Source organism: Staurois parvus, unplaced genomic scaffold (assembly GCF_062004578.1).
Source record: "Staurois parvus isolate SC_StPar_1 unplaced genomic scaffold, SC_StPar_1.0 ptg000903l, whole genome shotgun sequence".
Lineage (NCBI taxonomy): Eukaryota > Metazoa > Chordata > Amphibia > Anura > Ranidae > Staurois > Staurois parvus.
Window position 1 is genome coordinate 995728 of NW_028318699.1, and position 22657 is coordinate 1018384.

General features: G+C 41.5%; 1 protein-coding gene across 1 annotated transcript in view; it reads left to right on the forward strand.

The window, feature by feature from the left end:
• LOC149442182 (integrator complex subunit 14-like) overlaps window positions 1-22657 on the forward strand; it is a 79050-nt gene that overhangs the window by 31574 nt on the left and 24819 nt on the right. The window contains exon 8 of the mRNA XM_089656411.1: window positions 2913-2933. Within this exon, the coding sequence (XP_089512537.1) occupies window positions 2913-2933 (21 nt within the window). The remainder of the gene's footprint in view (window positions 1-2912; window positions 2934-22657) is intronic.

Consider the following 22657-nt stretch of genomic DNA (forward strand, 5'->3'; position numbering starts at 1 on the left):
TGAGCCTCTCACTGGGCCCCCTGCTGACCCCGGACCCTCGGCAATGCCCGAATTGTCAGTCCGCCCCTGATGCGTAACCTAAGGGGTTAATCCTCTGCATTGTGTAAAAACAATGTTTGATCCTGACTTCTCTGATCTTCCCCCTCTTATATCCTGATAAGACATATTGTGTGGAGTCACTCTGAACATGCTCAGTTTGGTATGTATTGTTAAAGCGTTTTTTTTTTCTTGGGAGAATGCATGTGATCAGCACAGGGTCAATCAGCACTGTCCAGACAGAGGGTCAGTGATCCTGCATCCTCCTAGAGCAAAATGAAAACTCCTCCTACAAACTTTAACATGTGCTCAGCTGGACATTGATAAAAATCACAAGACTGCTATATACTGCTGATTAGAAAAGGTATTTAATAGTTTATAGTTACTAAAATAATTGCATGTCCATGTTGTGTGTACTGTGGGAGACCAGATATAGTGAATGCAGGATCCAAGGAGACCAGATATAGTGAATGCAGGGTCCTGGGTTTAGTAACATTTTAACAAACCACACAGAACCCTTCTTTTAAAAGCCACACCCACTGCGGCTGGTATTTGTTAGCAAAAAAAGTTGGCAACTTTACCCATCACACATAAATATGGCCCAGGTGACCAGGTAGCGGCGGTTTCCTCTACCATCAGTGGGCTGGGGGCTGCCATAATATGACACAACCCAGCAGGCAGCAATGGTCCTATGTCTATGGATCCCAAGGTTTCATGTGATGACACAGGCACAGGAATTGGAAACTTTACTGCTCAATATCCAAATTCACCTTTTTTCGAAGAAAACTTAACATCTCAACATCGCCATCTAGTGCACACTTATATGAACTCCACACTGGCTTTCCGCTTGGATTGTTAACCTCTTCCATACCGGGCACTTTTACCCCCGTCCTGCCCAGGCCAATTTTCAGGTTTCAGTGCTCACAATTTGAATGACAATTGTGCGGTCATACAACATTGTACCCAAACTAAAATGTTATAATTTTCTTCACACAACTAGAGCTTTCTTTTGGTGGTATTTAATCACCGCCGGGGTTTTTATTTTTTGCTAAATTAACCAAAAAAGACCAAACATTTTGAAAAAAAAACACTTTTCTTTGTTTCTGTTATAAAACTTTGCAAATAAATAATTGTTCTTAATAAATTTAGGCCAAAATGTGTTCTACTACATGTCTTTGGTGAAAATAACCCAAATTAGGATGTATTATTTAGTCTGTAGGAAAGTTATAGAGTTCACAAACTGTGGTATAGATCTGAATATTGATCAATCCTGAAGTACTGACAGCCAATCTAATTTCTTGAGGTCCAAGAATGTCAGAACAGTACAGATATCCCCCAAATGACCCCTTTTTGCAAAGCAGACAGTTCAACGTATTTCATAAGAGGCATGGCGAGTTTTTTGAAGTTTTTTTGTCATCATTTTTCGGACATGAAGAAATAAAAAAAAATGATTTTCACTATTTTTTTTTTTACATACTGTCACCAGTGCAGTACAGCGCATGGTGGTGCTCAGGGACACTGACTGGTGACAGTACAAAAAAAAAAAAATTGATATATATATTTTTTTTTTATTTTTAACTTTTTTTATTTTGTATTACTTTTTTTCTCTTTTTTTAAGATTTTTTTTCATATTTCACTATGACCAAAGTAGTATAATGTTACCATAGTAACACTGTACTACTTTGGGGAAGTGATCTATATTTTTTTTTTTTTTACACAAGAATGAATATAAGCAAGCATTTACCTGAATGAAACCGATTCATTCAGGATTTTTTTTTTCTTAACTGTGATTTGGCCACAGCTAATCACATGACACAGCTGGGCTGTGATTGGCCCAGCTTGTGCATGTGATCGCAGTGACCATTCACAGCTAGACATACTAGTATACAATGGATGGCATGAATGAAGCCATCCATTGCACACAACTGTCATGTGACCTGCTGTGATTGGTCACAGCAGGTCACATGGTACTGGCAACACGGCCGAAACACAGATCTGTCATCGGCCGTGTCCGAGGTACATGGCTGGTGACAGATCGCGCCATTGCGTGGCTCTTCGGGCATGCAAACTGCGCATGCCCGAAAGGACACCATATGGCGTCCACCCGGAGGGACGAGGGTTTTTGCCGGCCGCCATTCGGCCATAGGCTGGGCGGGAACCAGTTAAAATGAATGCTTTGGAACTTACAAAAAACATCTGTGCGATGTATTGTGGATATGCACATAGACTAATAAATGTGGCCCCTCTCTCTGTCTAAAAAAATATAAATGTGTTTTGTGTATATATGTACAGGGCTTTTTTTTCCTGCAGGAACACAGGGAAACCGGCACCTCCAGCACTGAATGTATGTAATGGCAAGGGGTACTGGGGTGTCCTGGAAAGTCTATTGATGCTGGCTGCTGAGGGATCTATTGTCACTGGAAAGGATCTGTTTTTGCATGGTAGTCTATTGTTGCTGGAGAGATCTATTGTTGCTGGAAGGGATCTACTGTTGAGGGAGGGGTCTATTGCTGCTTAAACTGGGATGCCCAATACGTTTAGTAATATATAGTGTATATATATATATATATATATACTGTATATACTGTACATATTTAAAAGTAAATTCATAGGAAAAAACAACAGACTAACCTACAGCTTTACAGTGAGCACCTTTGCATTTGTGAATGAAAACCTCCTGCGCTCCTAGCTAGACCACTAAATGAATAAACTAATGAAGCCGCCACCATCCAGTCATATACCTAATGATCTATAGACAAATAACTCAGTAAATGATGTAGCGCTATCTATGTAAAACTAAGTGCATAAAAGAATATCATAACCAAAGTATAATTGAATAAAAAACATAAATATAAATAAATGATGTAAATATAAAGCAAAATACACAACGTGACCGAGTCCTCATAAACGCCTAGTGATATACAGTTGTGTTCAAAATAATAGCAGTGTGTTGAAAAAAGTGAATAAAGCTCAAAATCCTTCTAATAGCTTTTATTTCCATCCACACAAATGCATTGGGAACACGACACATTCTATTCCAAATCAAAACATGAAGAAAAATAGATCAAATTTGTGTTGTTCCTCTAAAAAAATGGAAGAAAAGTGAATATTAGACTGTTCAAAAAAATAGCAGTGTTTGTATTCTTCTTTACAAACTCAAACATTCACTATATAAACTGAAAAATGTTTGAAGATTTTGCTTTCCTTTGAATCACTTAATGAATATTTGGTTGTAGTCGCACTGTTTCTGAGAACTGCTGTACATCTGTGTTGCATGGAGTCAACCAACTTCTGGCCCCTGTGAACAGGTATTCCAGCCCAGGATGATTGGACTACATTCCACAGTTCTTCTCTATTTCTTGGTTTTGCCTCAGAAACTGCATTTTTGATGTCACCCCACAAGTTTTCTATTGGATTAAGATCTGGGGATTGGGCTGGCCACTCCATAACGTCAATCTTGTTGGTCTGGAACCAAGATGTTGCACGTTTACTGGTGTGTTTGGGGTCGTTGTCTTGTTGGAACACCCATTTCAAGGGCATTTCCTCTTCAGCATACGGCAGCATGACCTCTTCAAGTATTCTGATGTATTCAAACTGATCCATGATCCCTGGTATGCGATAAATAGGCCCAACACCGTAGTATGAGAAACATTCCCATATCATGATGCTTGCACCACCATGCTTCACTGTCTTCACAGGGTACTGTGGCTTGAATTCAGTGTTTGGGGGTCGTCTGACAAACTGTCTCCGGCCACTAGATCCAAAAAGAACAATCTTACTTTCATCAGTCCACAAAATGTTGCGCCATTTCTCTTTAGGCCAGTCAATGTGCTCTTTGGCAAATTGTAACCTCTTCAGCACATGTCTTTTTTTCAACAGTGGGACTTTGCGGGGGCTTCTTGCAGATAGCTTGGCTTCACATAGGCGTCGTCTAATTGTAACAGTATTCACAGGGAACTTTACACCTTCTTTCACCTTCTCCTGGAGCTGATTGTTGGCTGAGTCCTTGCCATTTTGGCTATTCTTCTATACATTCGAATGGTAGTTTTTCGCTTTCTTCCACGTCTTTCAGGTTTTGGTTGCCATTTTAAAGCATTTGCGATCCTTTTAGCTGAGCAGCCTATCATTTTCTGCCCTTCTTTATATGTTTTCCCCTCTTCAATCAACTTTTTAATCAAGGTACGCTGTTCTTCTGAACAATGTCTGAAACGACCCATTTTCCTCAGAATTTCAGAGAGAAATGCACTGTAACCAGCATGTACAACATTTGCTGCCTTCCTTCCTTAAATAAGGGCAATAATTACCACCTGTTTTTCAAAGAATGAATGACCTCACTAATAGAACTCCACACTGCTATTATTTGAACATGCCCCTTTCAATTAGTGATTCAATTACACAGAATCAGCAGCATGCATGTCATGACTGTTGGGTCTGTTGGATTTCTATTACTCTACTACACCTGCTAGTAAATTATTTGCCATGTAGAAATATCATTTCTACCAAAAACAGTGATTGATCAGGTTAGTGATGTCTGACTGCTATTATTTTGAACACAACTGTAACAGCCAAATGAAACTTGATCCCCCAGGGATCATACAAGTGAAAAAGATTAAGAAGTGAATAACCATCAACAAGGTGATACAAGTGTCTACAATACTCACACAATAATGTGTGTGTGAATAGATCCTAATGTGGATCTGAAAGTGATAGTGAACATACAAATAGTCCAAATGGGACTAGTGCATAAAATGTGTCAAAAATGGGACTGAAAGAAAATAACGCATGTAAGTAAAAATGCTAACAAAAAAATCCCCCCAAAAAAACAAAAACATCCCCCATAAAATATCAACACAGAAATAGTGCAAACAGAACACACATGTGACCACAAGCGTGATAGTGTGAATAAATTGTCATGTAAAATATAAATAAACATAAAAATTCCTAATAAACGCATTTGCCCCGTCATCAGGATTTATTGCCAGAGTTATATTGGTGGGGGGGGGGGGGGTCTCTTAATCCCATGCAAGTTTTTACTTTTTTAAGAAGCCAACACCTACAAAGGAATTTTAGGGAATTCTAGGGTCTTCCACAGAAGGTGATTGAAGCAGAGCCAAGTACAGACACTTGTACTGACTATGGAATGGCAGGCTTTTTTTCCTTACAGGGTCACTAATTGGAGCAAAGAGGAAGCTTTGGTATTTCCAAGCCATTTTTTCAAATTTTTAGAGATTTTGAAATGGCTGGCTTTATACCAAAGGGTTGGGATAAGACCACTGCAGGGGCACTGCCCGAGGGCCCAGGATCAGTAGGGAGCCCCATGAAATTCCCCTGGTACCTTTTATAGGTTTTTTTGGGTGTGCTTTGACTATGGGTAAGGACACAGGGACCCATGATCCCCTATTGCCCGGGGGCCCCATGAGTTGTCAGTCCGCCCCTGGACCACTGTGGTGCCTTTTGTAGCAGAAGAATATCTTCTAGAAAGCAATATTATAAGCTGTAATCAGCATTGATTCACAAAAGACAAGTCTGCTTTCTTTTTATGAAAGTAAGCAAAAACCTAGACAAAGGAGTGGAGGTGGAGGCGGTTTGCTACAGTTCCTTGAATGTGTCTCAGCGCCTCTCACAGTTGTATATACTGCTTAGAGTACACTATACCCCTCTTGAACTGTACTGGATGGCTGATCCCCTCTGTCCTGGGTGTCGGAGGGACCATGGCGACCTGATTCACATGTTATGGTGCTGTCCCAAGCTTCATAGATACTTAGATACTGGGTCAGTGTCCTAGGTATCATTAACCAGGCCTATCAACTCAAGTTAACATTGGACCCCCTGTCTTGCATTTTGGGTATTTTGGATCTGGTGATCCCTGATGCTTTTTTTAAGAAGGCAGTATCTAGAGCTCTGTTCCAAGCCCGAAAGGTGATTTTGTTGTGCTGGAAGAGCCCTTCACCCCCGTCTATGCAGGGCTGGCTTACCACCATGCACACTACTCTGCGCTGTGAAAAACTCATATACCAACATAGGGGATGCCCAGCTAAATTTGATCAAATATGGGATGGCTGACTGTCGGTCCCTGGCCTAGCTTCACTAGAGCTGGGGATACCTCGTTTGTTAGGATATGGTTGAGCTTCTTAGTGGTGGGGCTCTCTCCCTAGGATGGATCCATTTTGATTTAGTATTTGAGTGGTCACAAAACTGTTCCAGTTATGATTTTGATGCTTTTTATCTTTTGCCCTGTTTACTTATCAGCAGTGGGTGAGGATGTTGTAAAGTCTACCCACATGGAAGAAAAATATATTTGAAAAATATTTTACAAATATTCTTCCCAAATATATTGCCATATATTTGAAATGCTACAATTTTGGCCATATTCAATACATATAAAAAAATAATAATATATATATATATATATATATACTGCATGTTGAAATGCATTTTTATACTGTATGTCTTTAAAAATACAAATCTATTTCAAATAAAAAATAAATAAATATATATATATATATATATATATAGATATATATATAGATATATTGAAATATATTTTGAAATATATTGAATATGGCCAAAAGTGTAGCATTTCAAATATATGGCACTATATTTGGGAAGAATATTTTTATAAATATATTTCAAATATATTTTTCTTCCATATGGGTACTTTTTTCCACTTTATAATGTGATTGTATGATTTCTAAGAATCTGTACCCTAATCCTGGTTAACATCTTCACTATATGCTGTTACTATGACACAGGTATTTTGGAATATGTTTCTGTGTTCTGTTAAATAAACCTTTTTTTCTGATTTAAAAAAAGATTGGAAGTGGAACTAGTATACTTGGACTTTGCTAAAGTGTTTGACATGTGGCTGATGCATATGTTAAGGTCTAAAAGCTTCGTAAATTCAGTAAATGGAAAGAAAACTGGATTACAGACCGTATTCAGAGAGTAGTGATTAATGAACCACACTCTGAATGATTTGTGGTTATCAGAGGTGTACCCCAGGGTTCAGTGTTGGGACCCTTACTTTTTAACCAATTTATAATGATTAACCCTAGGTTCACACCTCTGCAGGTTGCATTTGATGTGTTTTTGCATTGCGTTTTCTGTTTTTGCACTTCCAGGGGGATCCCACAGGTATGGTATATGTATAGTTACATTGGAAAGCTCTATACTTGCGGGGCTGAAAACATGCAGCATCATAGTTTCTAGGAGTACAACTAGAAGGGTCAAAAATTGAGAAGAATGTGGGAGCTCAGGTAGATCATAGACTAAAGAATGGATATAAAAACACAGGCACCTGGACTGCAAGGATTACAATTAGTCTAGTGGGGTAGAGGAAGACGCTTCAATACTTACCATATCCATCGCTCTCCTCTTCTTCCTGATGCTTCAGGCTATGGAAGGTCCCTCTGCATCATAGCAAACAATGAAGGAATATTAGTCCTGCATTGTATGTGAGGAGTAAAATATAGGAGTGCAGGGAGGAGTGCCTTAGAACGTGGGCTGGGGGGGGGAGTTGTCACAAAAATGGAAAGAAGCCACTAGCCGCACGGGTGTCAAACTGGTGGCCTTCCAGCTGTTGCCAAACTACAAGTCCCATGAGGCATTGCAAGATTGACAGTTACAAGCATGACTCCCAAAGGTACAGGCATGATGGGACTTGTAGTTTCACAACAGCTGGAGGGCCGCCAGTTTGACACCCCTGTGTTAGAGCAAGGAATAAACACCTTATTCCTCATTTTCTAGACATGCATAAAACCCTTGCAGGGGGCACTACCCAGAGTTGAGATTTAATAGCACCACACTATGCCAGTCTGCATCTTCTAGAGCAAGCAAGATAATGTATTGTATTAAAGTTGTAGTAAAGCTGGCTAAAAAAAAAATCTTCTCCCTGCAAGGTAATGTTCTAATGTGCTAGTATGCATCACATTGTTGTACATGATGAATGCCTTATCTTTAACCCTCTAGCGGCGAACTGTCACTGCTGACAGGGCTTCTACCTTCACCTGGTCTTCCTTCCAGATTTGAGGGCTCTAGGTGCTTGATTGGCAGAGCTGCAATGAGGTCACTCCCACACATGCCGTTCCTTCAGAGCATATGCGCAAGTGATGTCAGCAGCTGCAGGGATACTGAATATCTTCTAAACCAGTGGTCTCCAAACTGCGGCCCAGGGGCCAGATGTGGCCCTTTGCTTGCTTTTATCTGGCCCTCGAGGCATTGTTCCTCACACTGCAAGCAACAGTGTGGCATAGTTTCTCCCACTGACTTTGACAATGGGGCACTATTCCTTCTATTGACAGCAATGATGGGGCACGATTCCTTCTATTGACAGCAATGATGGGGCACTATTCTTCCTATTGAAACCAACAATGGGGCACTATTCCTCCCATTGATACCAATGATGGGGCACTATTCCTCCCATTTACAACAATGATGGGGCACTATTTCTCCCATTGATACCAATGATGGGGCACTATTCTTCCCATTGATACCAATGATTGGGCACTATACCTCCCATTTACAACAATGATGGGGCTTTATTTCTCCCATTGATACCAATGATGGGGCACTATTTCTCCCATTGATACCAATGATGGGGCACTATTTCTCCCATTGATACCAATGATGGGGCACTATTCCTCCTATTGAAACCAACAATGGGACACTTTTCCTTTCATTGGTACCAATGTTGGGGCACTATTCCTCCCATTAATACCAATGATGGGGTACTATTCCTCCCATTGATGCCAATGATGGGGCACTATTGTTCCCATTGACAACAATAATGGGGCACTATTTCTCCCATCAATACCAATGATGGGGCACTATTCCTTCCATTGACAACAATGATGGCGCACTACTTCCCCCATTGATACCAATGATGGGCCCTATTTCTCCCATTGACACCAATGATGGGGCACTTTTCCTCCCATTGATACCAATGATGGGGCACTATTCCTCCCGTTGATACTAATAATTGGGCACTATTCCTCCCATTGACACCAATGATGGGGCACTATTCCTCCCATTGACACTAATGATGGGGCACTATTCCTCCCATTGACACCAATGATGGGGCACTATTCCTCCCAGTGACACCAATGATGCAGCACAATTTCTCCTATTGAAACCAAAGATGGTGCACTATTCCTCCCCCTAATACCAATGATGGGGCCATGTTTACTCCCAACTACTGCATCTTCTTCTCCCACTGGCCACAGTCTGGCCCCCCTAAATTTTAAAGGACTGTAAACCGGCCCTTTGTTTAGAAAGTTTGGAGACCCCTGTTCTAAACGATGCACATTTATTAGATATTCCTTGTACCTACAGGTAAGCTTTATTATAAATGAACCTCAAAATGTGTATAATTAATCCCATGCCACCAATCTGTGTGTTATCTATTTCTTCTAATTATGGGTGGCTGCTCACAACAAAAAGTGTTCCCACCAAAAAATTCGTATAATAAAGCGGAAGTGGCATGAGAGTGCTAGCTCCGTGACTTACAGATATGCAAATTGTTTTTAACAGCTTGTAAGTACATTTTTTATTTAACCTCCCTGGCGGTATGATTATTTCAGATTTTTGGTGCTGAAAGCGGTACCATTTTTTTGCATGGAAATATGTATTTTTTTAATTGTAGGCCTGTAATTTTTAGGAAAAACTCACTGAAATCTGTCCGAACAAGAGTCTAGTAAACCAGTGTTTTTCAACCTTTTTTGTGCAAAGGCACACTTTTTTCATGAAAAAAATCACGAGGCACACCACCATTAGAAAATGTTAAAAAAATTTACCTCTGTGCCTATATTGACTATATATAAAGTAATTCTCTTGAATAGGAATCAAACACAAAGAAATTATTTTATAATTACTTTATTATGAAATAATAAAGTATTTTATAATTGGACCCGGGGGCCGGACCAAGAGTAGATGAATGATGTGTATGTGTCATCCATAGTAAGTATAGTAATATTCCCCCATAGTAAGCATAGTAATTAATCCCCCATATAGTAATTCATCCCCCATAGTAATTAATCCCCCATATAGTAATTCATCCCCCATAGTAATTCATCCTCCATATAGTAATTCATCCCCCATAGTAATTCATCCCCCATAGTAATTAATCCCCCATATAGTAATTCATCCCCCATAGTAATTCATCCCCCATAGTAATTAATCCCCCATATAGTAATTCATCCCCCATAGTAATTAATCCCCCATATAGTAATTCATCCCCCATATAGTAATTCATCCCCCATAGTAATTCATCCCCCATATAGTAATTCATCCCCCATAGTGTAATTCATCCCCCATAGTGTAATTCATCCCCCATAGTAATTCATCCCCCATAGTAATTCATCCCCCATATAGTAATTCATCCCCCATATAGTATTTCATCCCCCCATATAGTATTTCATCCCTCATATAGTAATTCATCCCCCCATATAGTATTTCATCCCCCCATATAGTATTTCATCCCCCCATATAGTATTTCATCCCTCATATAGTAATTCATCCCTGATATAGTAATTCATCCCCCATATAGTATTTCATCCCCCATATAGTATTTCATCCCTCATAAAGTAATTCATCCCTCATATAGTATTTCATCCCCCACAGTACTATTCCCCCCCCCCCCTTCTAGTAAGCCAAGTCCCCCGTGTCAATTCACTTACCTTTTGCGTTCCTCTCGCTGTCTTCCCGCGCCGTTCGGGTCTTCAGGGCGGACTGTGAGAGGAGCCTAGCTCCCCTCCCCTCACGTTCGGCACGCTGCCCCGCCTACACACATCCTGACAGCCACATCCGCAAGCCGGATTAAAAGGTCCGCGCGGACTTTTGGGGCTGCCAACCGAGAGGAGGCAGGGGAGCGGCCGACCGAGAGGAGGGAGGGGAGCAGGCGCCCGGCACACAGAAGAGCCGCATTAGACTGGGTAAAGAGCCGCATGTGGCTCGCGAGCCGCGGCTTGCCGACCACTGAATCATTAGATTCTAATGATTGGTCTATTTGTGAGCCGAAGCCACATGTTACAGATGAAATTGGAATTTTTCCCACGGCACACCAGACAATATCTCACGGCACACTAGTGTGCCGCGGCACAGTGGTTGAAAAACGCTGTAGTAAACATCCCGGGTATGATAAAATTTGAAACACAAAATCATAAATTATAATTTAATAAATAATCATAAAAATAATATAAAAATAATAAAAAATTTAATTCAATAATATAATCAAACCAAAAACACTGAAATTTGAAATATAGCACCAAGTTCGCACATTGCTGAGCTCAGTCGCAGAATCGTTTTCAGTGTCTGATGACGAATTTCCCCACGAATCATTATCACTCAATTCTGCAAGTGGTTCTGATTTACTATCGCTGTTCTCTAGCTGGTCTAAACCGCTTTTGACCTAAAGGGACACTTTTTGGACGCCATGGACGTTTCTCAGTTTCCAGGCAGAAAGAACAGACAAAATGCAGGCAGGGCGCCGGACAAAGCACTCAGGACAAAATGTATGTGAAATTGGTTGAGACAGCAATGTTTTACTATGTAAAATGTAAAAAAAAAAAAATGACATTTTTTAAAATTTTCAAATTTCCCGCCGCCTGCGGCGGCGGCGCCCGTACGTCCCGACGTCACAGGGACAGGACACAGAAGTCGGATGCCGGCATCGGCCGGAGGAGATGGCCGGGGACGCTGCAGGGGACACATCGTGGGAGCGCAGGGTAAGGTAAGTGAAGAACACATGCCGGAGCAGTGCCGCATGGTATTCCCGAGTGTAGCTCGGGGTTACCGCTTTTGGTACTGAAATGTTACCCCGAGCTACACTCGGGAATACCGCTAAGGAGGTTAATAAATGTGATTCCTTTAAATACTACACTAAGGGAGTCCCCTCTCTTGTGTGAGTTTTCACCGCAGACCAGAAACCGCTCATTTGAAAGGCCAGTTACATACAAATAGCAGAATCCATTTGAATCATTGAAAGTGAGATGATTGGATGGGAGAGAGTCCATATATGAGAGAGAGAATACCTTCAGGATTCCAAATATAAGGAAATAAGCACTTTGACCTGTAAGAGGGCAGGTCGCATATTGGAGGTGAGCACGGATTTTGAACGGTGGAAGATTATGCACTTATGCATGAGTTTGGAAAACTACATGGACTTTATTTTATAATTATTGCATGCATTTATGGACGTTTTTATCAATTATATACAGGGGCGGACTGACAACTCATGGGGCCCCTGGGCAATAGGGGATCATGGGGCCCCTGTGTCCTTGCCCAAACTCAAAAAAGCCTATGAAAAAGGTACCAGGGGCATCTCATGGGGCCCCCTACTGACCCCGGGGCCCTCAGGCAGTGTCCGAGTTTCCCAATGGTCAGTCCGCCCCTGATTATATATGCATTTTAGAAATAGCACTTTATTTCAATATTAATGATTAGTGATTTATGAGATTTATATTTTGGCACATGTGGGGATATGATTCTATGTAATCTATGCACTTGCACTTTGATATTATTAGCACTTTTATGCACTTTCTAGGTAATATGGTTATTTGTGAGGATTTTTGCACTTAGGGAGGCTCAGCAATATATATATTGGTGTATTAGGCTTTATTATAAGCTGCCCTGTAGGTACAAGTGTCCAATGGGAATTTATTCCCACTTTAAAAGAGGATTATACTCCAGAGAGAAAGAGAGGCATAGGGGTTGATTTACTAAAGGCAAATAGACTGTGCACTCTGCAAGTGCAGGTACACTTATTTTCCCCAAAGCTTAGTAAATGAGATGAAGCTCTAATGATTTCCAGCATCCAATCCTGTGCAAGCAAAAATGCTTTTTTTTTAACATTTTTCTTGCACCTCATTGAGTATTCTTTACATCAGCCTTTCTCAAACAGGGTGCCTTGGGATTTCTTCAGAGGTGCCTTGGCAAAATGTGCAAAACTTTTATATAAGCCAGAGAGTGGAACAAAGCCACAGGTTTTCATTGTGCACCATTACAACCTTCTAGCCGCCGGGTTCCTGATAACCAATGACATCATCAGTTGATAAGGAGAATGTCAGCTGCCTGCACAACATCCTAGTTTGCCCCTCCTCTTCCCCTCTCCATTAGTGCTGGGGTCACATCAGCTCAGTGATGGAGAAAAACTGAGGGAGAGGAGAAACACTGGAATACTGGTCAGTACCAGTGTGCAAAAGTATATTTGCTTTGGAAGAATAAATCACCTCTAATGTTGGATTCCCTACGTGTGTGGATGTTGCTGCATTATATAACACTATTAGAATAGTTTTTCACATTTTAGAATGGGGTGCACTTTTAAAAATAGGGACAGTCAATTTTTTAGAATGGTGTTCCTCAGGACTGTCCATAATTTTAAAGGGTGCCTTGACTGAAAAAAAGAATGAGAAACACTGCTTTACATAAAGTGAATCTTCACCACATTATTATCATTATTATTTTTATCATCAATATTATCATACAGGAGTTATATAGCACCAACAGTTTGTTCAGCACTTTACTATATTAACTAAGGAAAATGAGTGCAACTGAATATGCAAAGTGCACAGTTTATTTGCCTTTAGTAAATCAACCCCATCATTTTTCCCCTTTGCAAAGACTTAGTAGGACATCATCTGCAACATGCAGTTCAGTTTTGGAAACCAGTTCACAAAAAGGACAAAAAGGTTGGAGCGAATGCAGCATAGATCTACTCTTCTCAATATTCATTGAGAAATTGCTGCAGAAGATTTCTATTGTTCGTGTGGCTACATTCACTTGTGGGTCCTCTATGGAGCTCCGCTGTAGTCATTGCAACATGCGCACCTCCCTCAGGGTGTACAGATGGATGAGAAGCTGTTCTGTATGTGGACACGTGCTTTAAAAACATGTCTACCTGTATTTTATACATTAGCCACTAGATGTCAGTAAAGTTCTGTTTTACATCCTTCATCCTTTTCATCCTTGAAAAAGAAGTACAATGCAAAAAAAAAAGAAGTACAATGCAGAGGTGATAGGGGTTCCTTGAGCAATGAGAATTTTCTGCCTCTCAGAGCCATTTAAAGCAGTGTGCCTGAGCTGACAAGAAGGAGAACTGTTAGTAAACAAAACAGTTCTCCTACCTGTCTGAGATCGTCGGAAATCACTGGGCGCCAGCAAGTAATCACCGCCCGTGACCTGGTGATTGACATGCTGGGGGGTTTACTGGCTGTAGAAAAAAAACATCAAAAGCCAAAAACAGCCGCTGTAAAAACGTCCCGTGTGCATCAGGACTACTGGTGCATTTTCATGGGACTAGAATTCTGACACCTAATTTGGGAAGGATGAGGCGTAGCCTCATTTGGTTCATTTGGCCTATTTTCAGGATTTATAAATAGCATGGTCAATGCCAGCTCCTTATACAGAGAACATTTACAGCAGGGATTCTCAGCCCTTTAACCTCGGAGGAACCGTTTTAGCTATTTAATGTGAAACGTGTGCTTGCTTTTTTCTGAATGGAATATTGGGTCCAACTTGAGATAAGCAGTGTACAAGGGGCAGCAGGGTGAGGTACAGGGGGTCAGGAGGACATAATATACAGGCAGGAGGGTGCACTACATGGGGGGCATCAGGGTGCATTACATGGGAGCAGGGCACATTACATGAGTGCAGGGCACATTACATGGGGCAGGGCACATTACATTAGAGCAGGGCACAGTACATGGGTGCAGGGCACATTACATTAGAGCAGGGCACAGTACATGGGTGCAGGGCACATTACATGGGAGCAGGGCACATTACATGGGTGCAGGACACATTACAATAGAGCAGGGCACAGTACATGGGAGCAGGGCACATTACATGGGTGCAGGGCACATTACATTAGAGCAGGGCACAGTACATGGGTGCAGGGCACATTACATTAGAGCAGGGCACAGTACATGGGTGCAGGGCACAGTACATGGGTGCAGGGCACATTACATGGGAGCAGGGCACATTACATGGGTGCAAGACACATTACATTAGAGCAGGGCACAGTACATGGGAGCAGGGCACATTACATGGGAGCAGGGCACATTACATGGGTGCAGGGCACATTACATTAGAGCAGGGCACAGTACATGGGTGCAGGGCACATTACATTAGAGCAGGGCACATTACATGGGAGCAGGGCACATTACATTAGAGCAGGGCACATTACATGGGTGCAGGGAACATTACATGGGAGCAGGGCACATTACATGGGTGCAGGACACATTACATTAGAGCAGGGCACATTACATGGGTGCAGGGAACATTACATGGGAGCAGGGCACATTACATGGGTGCAGGGCACATTACATTAGAGCAGAGCACAGTACATGGGTGCAGGGCACATTACATTAGAGCAGGGCACATTACATGGGAGCAGGGCACATTACATTAGAGCAGGGCACATTACATGGGTGCAGGGAACATTACATGGGAGCAGGGCACATTACATGGGTGCAGGACACATTACATTAGAGCAGGGCACATTACATGGGAGCAGGGCACATTACATTAGAGCAGGGCACATTACATGGGTGCAGGGCACATTACATTAGAGCAGGGCACAGTACATAGGTGCAGGGCACATTACATGGGAGCAGGGACATTACATGGGTGCAGAACACATTAAATGAGAGCAGGGCAACTTACATGAAAGTAGGGAAAGTAGGGATCCTGTCTGCACCCATTTTAAGTAAATTCCCCTCGAGGTAGCCCAAAGGAGGACTGTCTACAAGCTCTCTTTAGCCCATTGCACAGTAAGTCCATGAACTTTACAAGCTATATAACCACGGTAACCTACGGAAAAATCTATATCTGCTCATATAGATTTTAGTTGCAGACATTTGCAAATGTATGTGGAAGCCGCACTGCCTCACCAAGGCTCCTCTGTAAAGTGCGGTCCAACTCATTATTATTTATTTCAGGTACTTATATAGCGCCGTCAATTTACGCAGCGCTCTACACATATATATATATTGAACATTCACATCGGTCCCTTACCCTCAAGGGGTGTACAATCTAAGGACCCTAACTCACATTCATACATGCACATATTAGGGCCAATTTAGACAGGATCCAGTTAACCTATCAGCATGTCTTTGGAGTGCGGTAGGAAACCGGAGCACCCGGAGGAAACCCACGCAGGCACAGGGAGAACATGCAAACTCCATGCAGGAGACGCCAATGGTCGGGAATCGAACCCATGACCCATTTTTACTGCAAGGCAGATGTGCTAACCATACAAGAGTCTTCCTGTTGGAACATTCACAACAGAAATAAAAATGGAACCAAATGGAGCGATATAATCACGTTTCCGCCAACAATCCTGTCCTGCATCTTCTCCATCTTCATTGCCTGGCATGAGATGACATCACTTCTGCGCATGCACAGGAGCTATTCATTCTGACACACAGAGACTGGCCCGGAGCTGTAGGGTGAGCTGTGCATGTGCAGATCAGGTTACAGAGCTGGAGATGACATCGAGCAGGTATGTAGGGGTATTTAACTGATTGCCATCCAGCCACCGTGGAAAAACGGCCACAAGGTGGCACCGCTGGGCAAAATCACGTTTAAAACGTGATATTGCAAAACAAGTAGGGGCCGCACGAGAGGCACGCAACCGCCCTACCTGTTCTGCAATACAAAAGCCAGCGGTTTGTCGCTTGTCTGGCAAATTTAACCACCCACCTCTCTCACAACAGTGTTGTGAAAAGAACGGTGGGTTGACCACGCCCATGGGAAAACTACACTTTAGGCGAACAGGTCCTGCTGTCTATCCTCCGTAAAGGGGTACACCTTCTTCCCCATTTTACAGTCGAGCGTGCACACACAGACGGGACAGCAGTAAAGAGCTTTGTAGTATTTTGAGGAGGAGTTTACTTAAAAAGGGAGAAGACAGAATCTGGAGCCACTGAGTATAGCAACCACTCAGCTCCTTGTGTCCATTTCAAACCTTCACTCAACAAGCTGAAGTGAGAAGTTGATTGCTTACGATGCACAACAACTCTGGATCCTGTCTGCACCCATTTTAGGTAAATTCCCCTCGAGGTAGCCCAAAGGAGGACTGTCTACAAGCTCTCTTTAGCCCATTGCACAGTAAGTCCATGAACTTTACAAGCTATATAACCACGGTAACCTACGGAAAAATCTATATCTGCTCATATAGATTTTAGTTGCAGACATTTGCAAATGTATGTGGAAGCCGCACTGCCTCACCAAGGCTCCTCTGTAAAGTGCGGTCCAACTCATTATTATTTATTTCAGGTAATTATATAGCGCCGTCAACTTACGCAGCGCTTTACACATATATATATTGAACATTCACATCGGTCCCTTACCCTCAAGGGGTGTACAATCTAAGGACCCTAACTCACATTCATACATGCACATATTAGGGCCAATTTAGACAGGATCCAGTTAACCTATCAGCATGTCTTTGGAGTGCGGGAGGAAACCGGAGTACCCGGAGGAAACCCACGCAGGCACAGGGAGAACATGCAAACTCCATGCAGGAGACGCCATGGTCGGGAATCGAACCCATGACCCATTTTTACTGCAAGGCAGATGTGCTAACCATACAAGAGTCTTCCTGTTGGAACATTCACAACAGAAATAAAAATGGAACCAAATAGAGCGATATAATCACGTTTCCGCCAACAATCCTGTCCTGCATCTTCTCCATCTTCATTGGCTGGCACGAGATGACATCACTTCTGCGCATGCACAGGAGCTATTCATTCTGACACGCAGAGACTGGCCCGGAGCTGTAGGCTGAGCTGTGCATGTGCAGATCAGGTTACAGAGCTGGAGATGACATCGAGCAGGTAGGTAGGGGTATTTAACTGCTTGCCATCCAGCCACCGTGGAAAAACGGCCACAAGGTGGCACTGCTGGGCAAAATCACGTTTAAAACGTGATATTGCAAAACAAGTAGGGGGCGCGCGAGAGGCACGCAACCGCCCTACCCGTTCTGCAATACAACAGCCAGCGGTTTGTCGCTTGTCTGGCAAATTTAACCACCCACCTCTCTCACAACAGTGTTGTGTAAAGAACGGTGGGTTGACCATGCCCATGGGAAAACCACACTTTAGGCGAACAGGTCCTGCTGTCTATCCTCCGTAAAGGGGTACACCTTCTTCCCCGTTTTACAGTCAAGCGTGCACACACAGACGGGACAGCAGTAAAGAGCTTTGTAGTATTTTGAGGGGGAGTTTACTTAACCACTTGAGCCCCAAAGGATTTACCCCCCTTAATGACCAGGCATTTTTTTGCTGTTTGGCGCTGCACTAATTCAAATGATAATTGCGCGGTCATGCAATGCTGTACCCAAACAAAATTTACGTCCTTTTCTTCACACAAATAGAGCTTTCTTTTCGTGGTATTTGATCACCTGTGCGCTTTTTATTTTCGGCGCTATAAACAAAAAAACACGAAAATTTTAAAAAAAACCAATATTTTCTACTTTCAGCTATAAAAAATATATCGTAAACTGAAAGTTAGTCATAAATTTAAGCCAAAATGTATTCTGCTACATGTTTTTGGTAAAAAAATCCCAATAAGTGTATATTGATTGCTTTGTGTGAACGTTATAGCGTCTACAAACTATGGTATAGATACTGTAATTTATGCCTTTTTTTGCTATACAGCGCTGCACTAATTCAAATGATAATTGCGCGATCATGCAATGCTGTACCCAAACAAAATTTACGTCCTTTTTTTTCACACAAATAGAGCTTTCTTTTGGTGGTATTTGATCACCTGTGCGCTTTTTATTTTCTGCGCTATAAACAAAAAAAACACGAAAATTTTGAAAAAAAACAATATTTTCTACTTTCAGCTATAAAAAATATATTGTAAACTCAAAGTTAGTCATAAATTTAAGCCAAAATGTATTCTGCTACATGTTTTTGGTAAAAAAAATCCCAATAAGTGTATATTGATTGCTTTGTGTGAACGTTATAGCGTCTACGAACTATGGTATAGATACTGTAATTTATGCCTTTTTTTGCTATATAGCGCTGCACTAATTCAAATGATAATTGCGCGGTCATGCAATGCTGTACCCAAACAAAATTTACGTCCTTTTTTTCACACAAATAGAGCTTTCTTTTGGTGGTATTTGATCACCTGTGCGCTTTTTATTTTTGGCGCTATAAACAAAAAAACACGAAAATCTTGAAAAAAAAAAATTTTTTTCTACTTTCAGCTATAAAAAATATATTGTAAACTCAAAGTTAGTCATAAATTTAAGCCAAAATGTATTCTGCTACATGTTTTTGGTAAAAAAAAATCCCAATAAGTGTATATTGATTGCTTTGTGTGAAAGTTATAGCGTCTACAAACTATGGTATAGATAATTTGAAATTTACACAGCTTTTACTTTCTGACCGCCCATCACATCTCTTGAGATGCTAAAATACCAGGATAGAACAAACACCCCCAAATGACCCCTTTTTGGAAAGCAGACACCCTAAGCTATCTGCTGAGAGACATATTGTGTCCATGGAAGATTTATTTTTTTTCTACAAGTTTCTGGAAAATGACAAAAACTTTTTTTTTGTTTTTTTTTTACACAAAATTGTCATTTAAATGATTTATTTCTTGCACAAGCCATGGGTATATGTGGAATTATACCCCAAAATACATTCTGCTACTTCTACCGAGTATGAGGATACCACACGTGTGACACTTTTTGGGAGCCTAGCCACATACAGGAGCCTGAAATCCAATGAGCACTTTGAAAGCCTGAAGGTGCGTAACTTCTTCATTTCACTTCCCCACTACCTATCACAGTTTCGGAGGCCCTGTAATGCCAGGATAGCGACAAACCTCCCCAAATGACCCTTTTTTGGAAAGTAGACACTCCAAGGAATTTAAAAAGAGGCATGGTAAGTATTTTGCAGATCTCATTTTTTCTCACAAGGTTTTGAAATATAAAAAAGAAAAGAAAAAATATATTTTTATTTTCTTTCTTCATTTTCCAAAAACTTGTGGTAAAAAAATAAATTCTTCTATTGATTCAACATGCCTCTCAGCAAATAGTTTGGGGTGTCTACTTTCCAAAAAGGGGTCATTTTGAGGGGTGGGGGCATTTAATGCCCAGCATTAGAGGTTTATGCCACACATCACTCATTCTTCTAACCACCTGAAGACCAAGCCTTTTCTGACACTTTTTGTTCACATTAAAAAAATTTGTATTTTTGCTAGGAAATTAAAGTGAACCCCCAAACATTATATATTTTCTTAGAGCAGACACCCTAGTAAATAAAATGGTGGGTGGTGCAATTTTTTATCTCACATATTACTTACACAGCGATTTTTCAAACGCAATTTTTTTGAAAAATATACACTTTTTTTAATTTTAATGCACAAAAACACAATATATTGGCCAATTATTTGGTATGATATAAAAGATGATGTTATGCTGAGTAAATAGATACCAAACATGACATGCTTTAAAATTACACATGCCCTGTGCAATGGCGACAAACTGCGTACATTTTTAATATCTATAGGCAACGCTTTAAAAGCCTTTACAAGCTACCATTTTAGATTTACAGAGGAGGTCTAAAGCTATAATTACTGCCCTTGATCTGACGTTCGTGGCGATACCTCACATGCATGGTGCAATCGCTGTTTCCATACTGGTAAAGGGTCAACGCTCACGACCGCAGGTGTGCGCGTGCGCGGATGAGCGAGGGTCCTTTTTTTTTTTTTTTTTTCTGATTTATTTAATTATTTTTACACTGCCCCTTTATTTTTTGTTTTTTTTAATCACTTTTAATGCTATCTCAGGGAGGGGGAGGGGGGGCCATTTTCTCCCGCTTCTTGTAAAGGCAATTCTGCAGCTAATTAACCACTAGGAATGCTTTTACATGAAAGCCCATTGCCGGCTGAAAAAAATGATACCAGGATGATGCCTGCAGCTGCAGGCATCACCCTGGTATAACCATTCAAAGTCCAGTGATGTACCAGTACGTCACTGGTCCTTGTTGGGTGTATATGCTATGTTCTTTTTTTCTTTATGCAGCCTGTGGGCTGAATGAAAAAAAGGAGAAGAAATCTCTGCCAGAAAAAGTGTGTGGTATGCCCACCATTAGAAACCTCCCTCAATCCACCCACTTCTAATGGTGGGCACATATGAAATGTGCCAACAAATATAAAATATATATGCCGAAGCATGGGGGCCATCCACCCACTGGCCACCCCAGGCCCCCATGCTTTGGCATATATTCTCTTTTTTTTAACTGCGGATGAAAAATCTCATCCGACAGCACTGCACACACCTACTTATGTCTATTCTGAAAGCAAGACCCTGTTGCTGTCAGAATAAACAGGTCAGTGCTGCAGTTTGACGTTCCTGCAAAGAAATCAACAATGGTTAACAATAAAACATAAACTCAATAAAACAACTTTATAAGGAAAAGTGTGTGGTGGTATGCCCACCATTAGAAACCTCCCTCAATCCACCCACTTCTAATGGTGGGCACACATGAAATGTGCCAACAAATATAAAATATATATGCCGAAGCATAGGGGCCATCCACCCACTGGCCACCCCAGGCCCCCATGCTTTGGCATATATTCTCTTTTTTTTAACTGCGGATGAAAAATCTCATCCAACAGCACTGCACACACCTACTTATGTCTATTCTGAAAGCAAGACCCTGTTGCTGTCAGAATAAACAGGTCAGTGCTGCAGTTTGACGTTCCTGCAAAGAAATCAACAATGGTTAACAATAAAACAAACTCAATAAAACAACTTTATAAGGAAAAGTGTGTGGTGGTATGCCCACCATTAGAAACCTCCCTCAATCCACCCACTTCTAATGGTGGGCACACATGAAATGTGCCAACAAATATAAAATATATATGCCGAAGCATAGGGGCCATCCACCCACTGGCCACCCCAGGCCCCCATGCTTTGGCATATATTCTGTTTTTTATAACTGCGGATGAAAAATCTCATCCAACAGCGCTGCCCACGCTGACTTATGTCTATTCTGAGAGCAAGTTCCTGTTGCTGTCAGAATAAACAGGTCAGCGCTGCAGCTGAAAGCATTCCTGCAAACAGAAATGGTTAACAATAAAACAACAATAAACCAGTGAAAGTCGAACAATCACAAAAATGACAACAACAAAAAAAACTATAACTATTTTTGGTTTTTACATTTTTTTGGGGGGTATTTGTACTTTTATTTATTTTTTTTTACTTTTTTTTTCCAAACTTCAAACATTTAAACAGCTGGTAGGGTCTCTCCAAATGCGATAGCCAGTTTCCTGACTACCTAACATCTTTTGAGACCCTGTGTAAATGTGCCCTGATCTGTGCCGTGCTGTACCCTATACTAATAGTTCACTAGTGTATGGTAGAGGCGGAAGCAGGGCTTGATGCAGAGGCCAGGTTGGCCAGGACAGGAGGGACAACAATAGCGGCTGTCACGCCTAATTCCACGTTTGCTGCAGACACGACATCTTTTTTGGGGTCTTCTTTGGGTTGGGGTACCAGGAATGGTATCGGGAAAATGTCTCTCATGCAGACGGCTAACTGCATCTGGGAGAGGGATTTGGGGCGCAGCACCTTCTGGATACAAAAGGGCCCTGATGTTCTCTAACT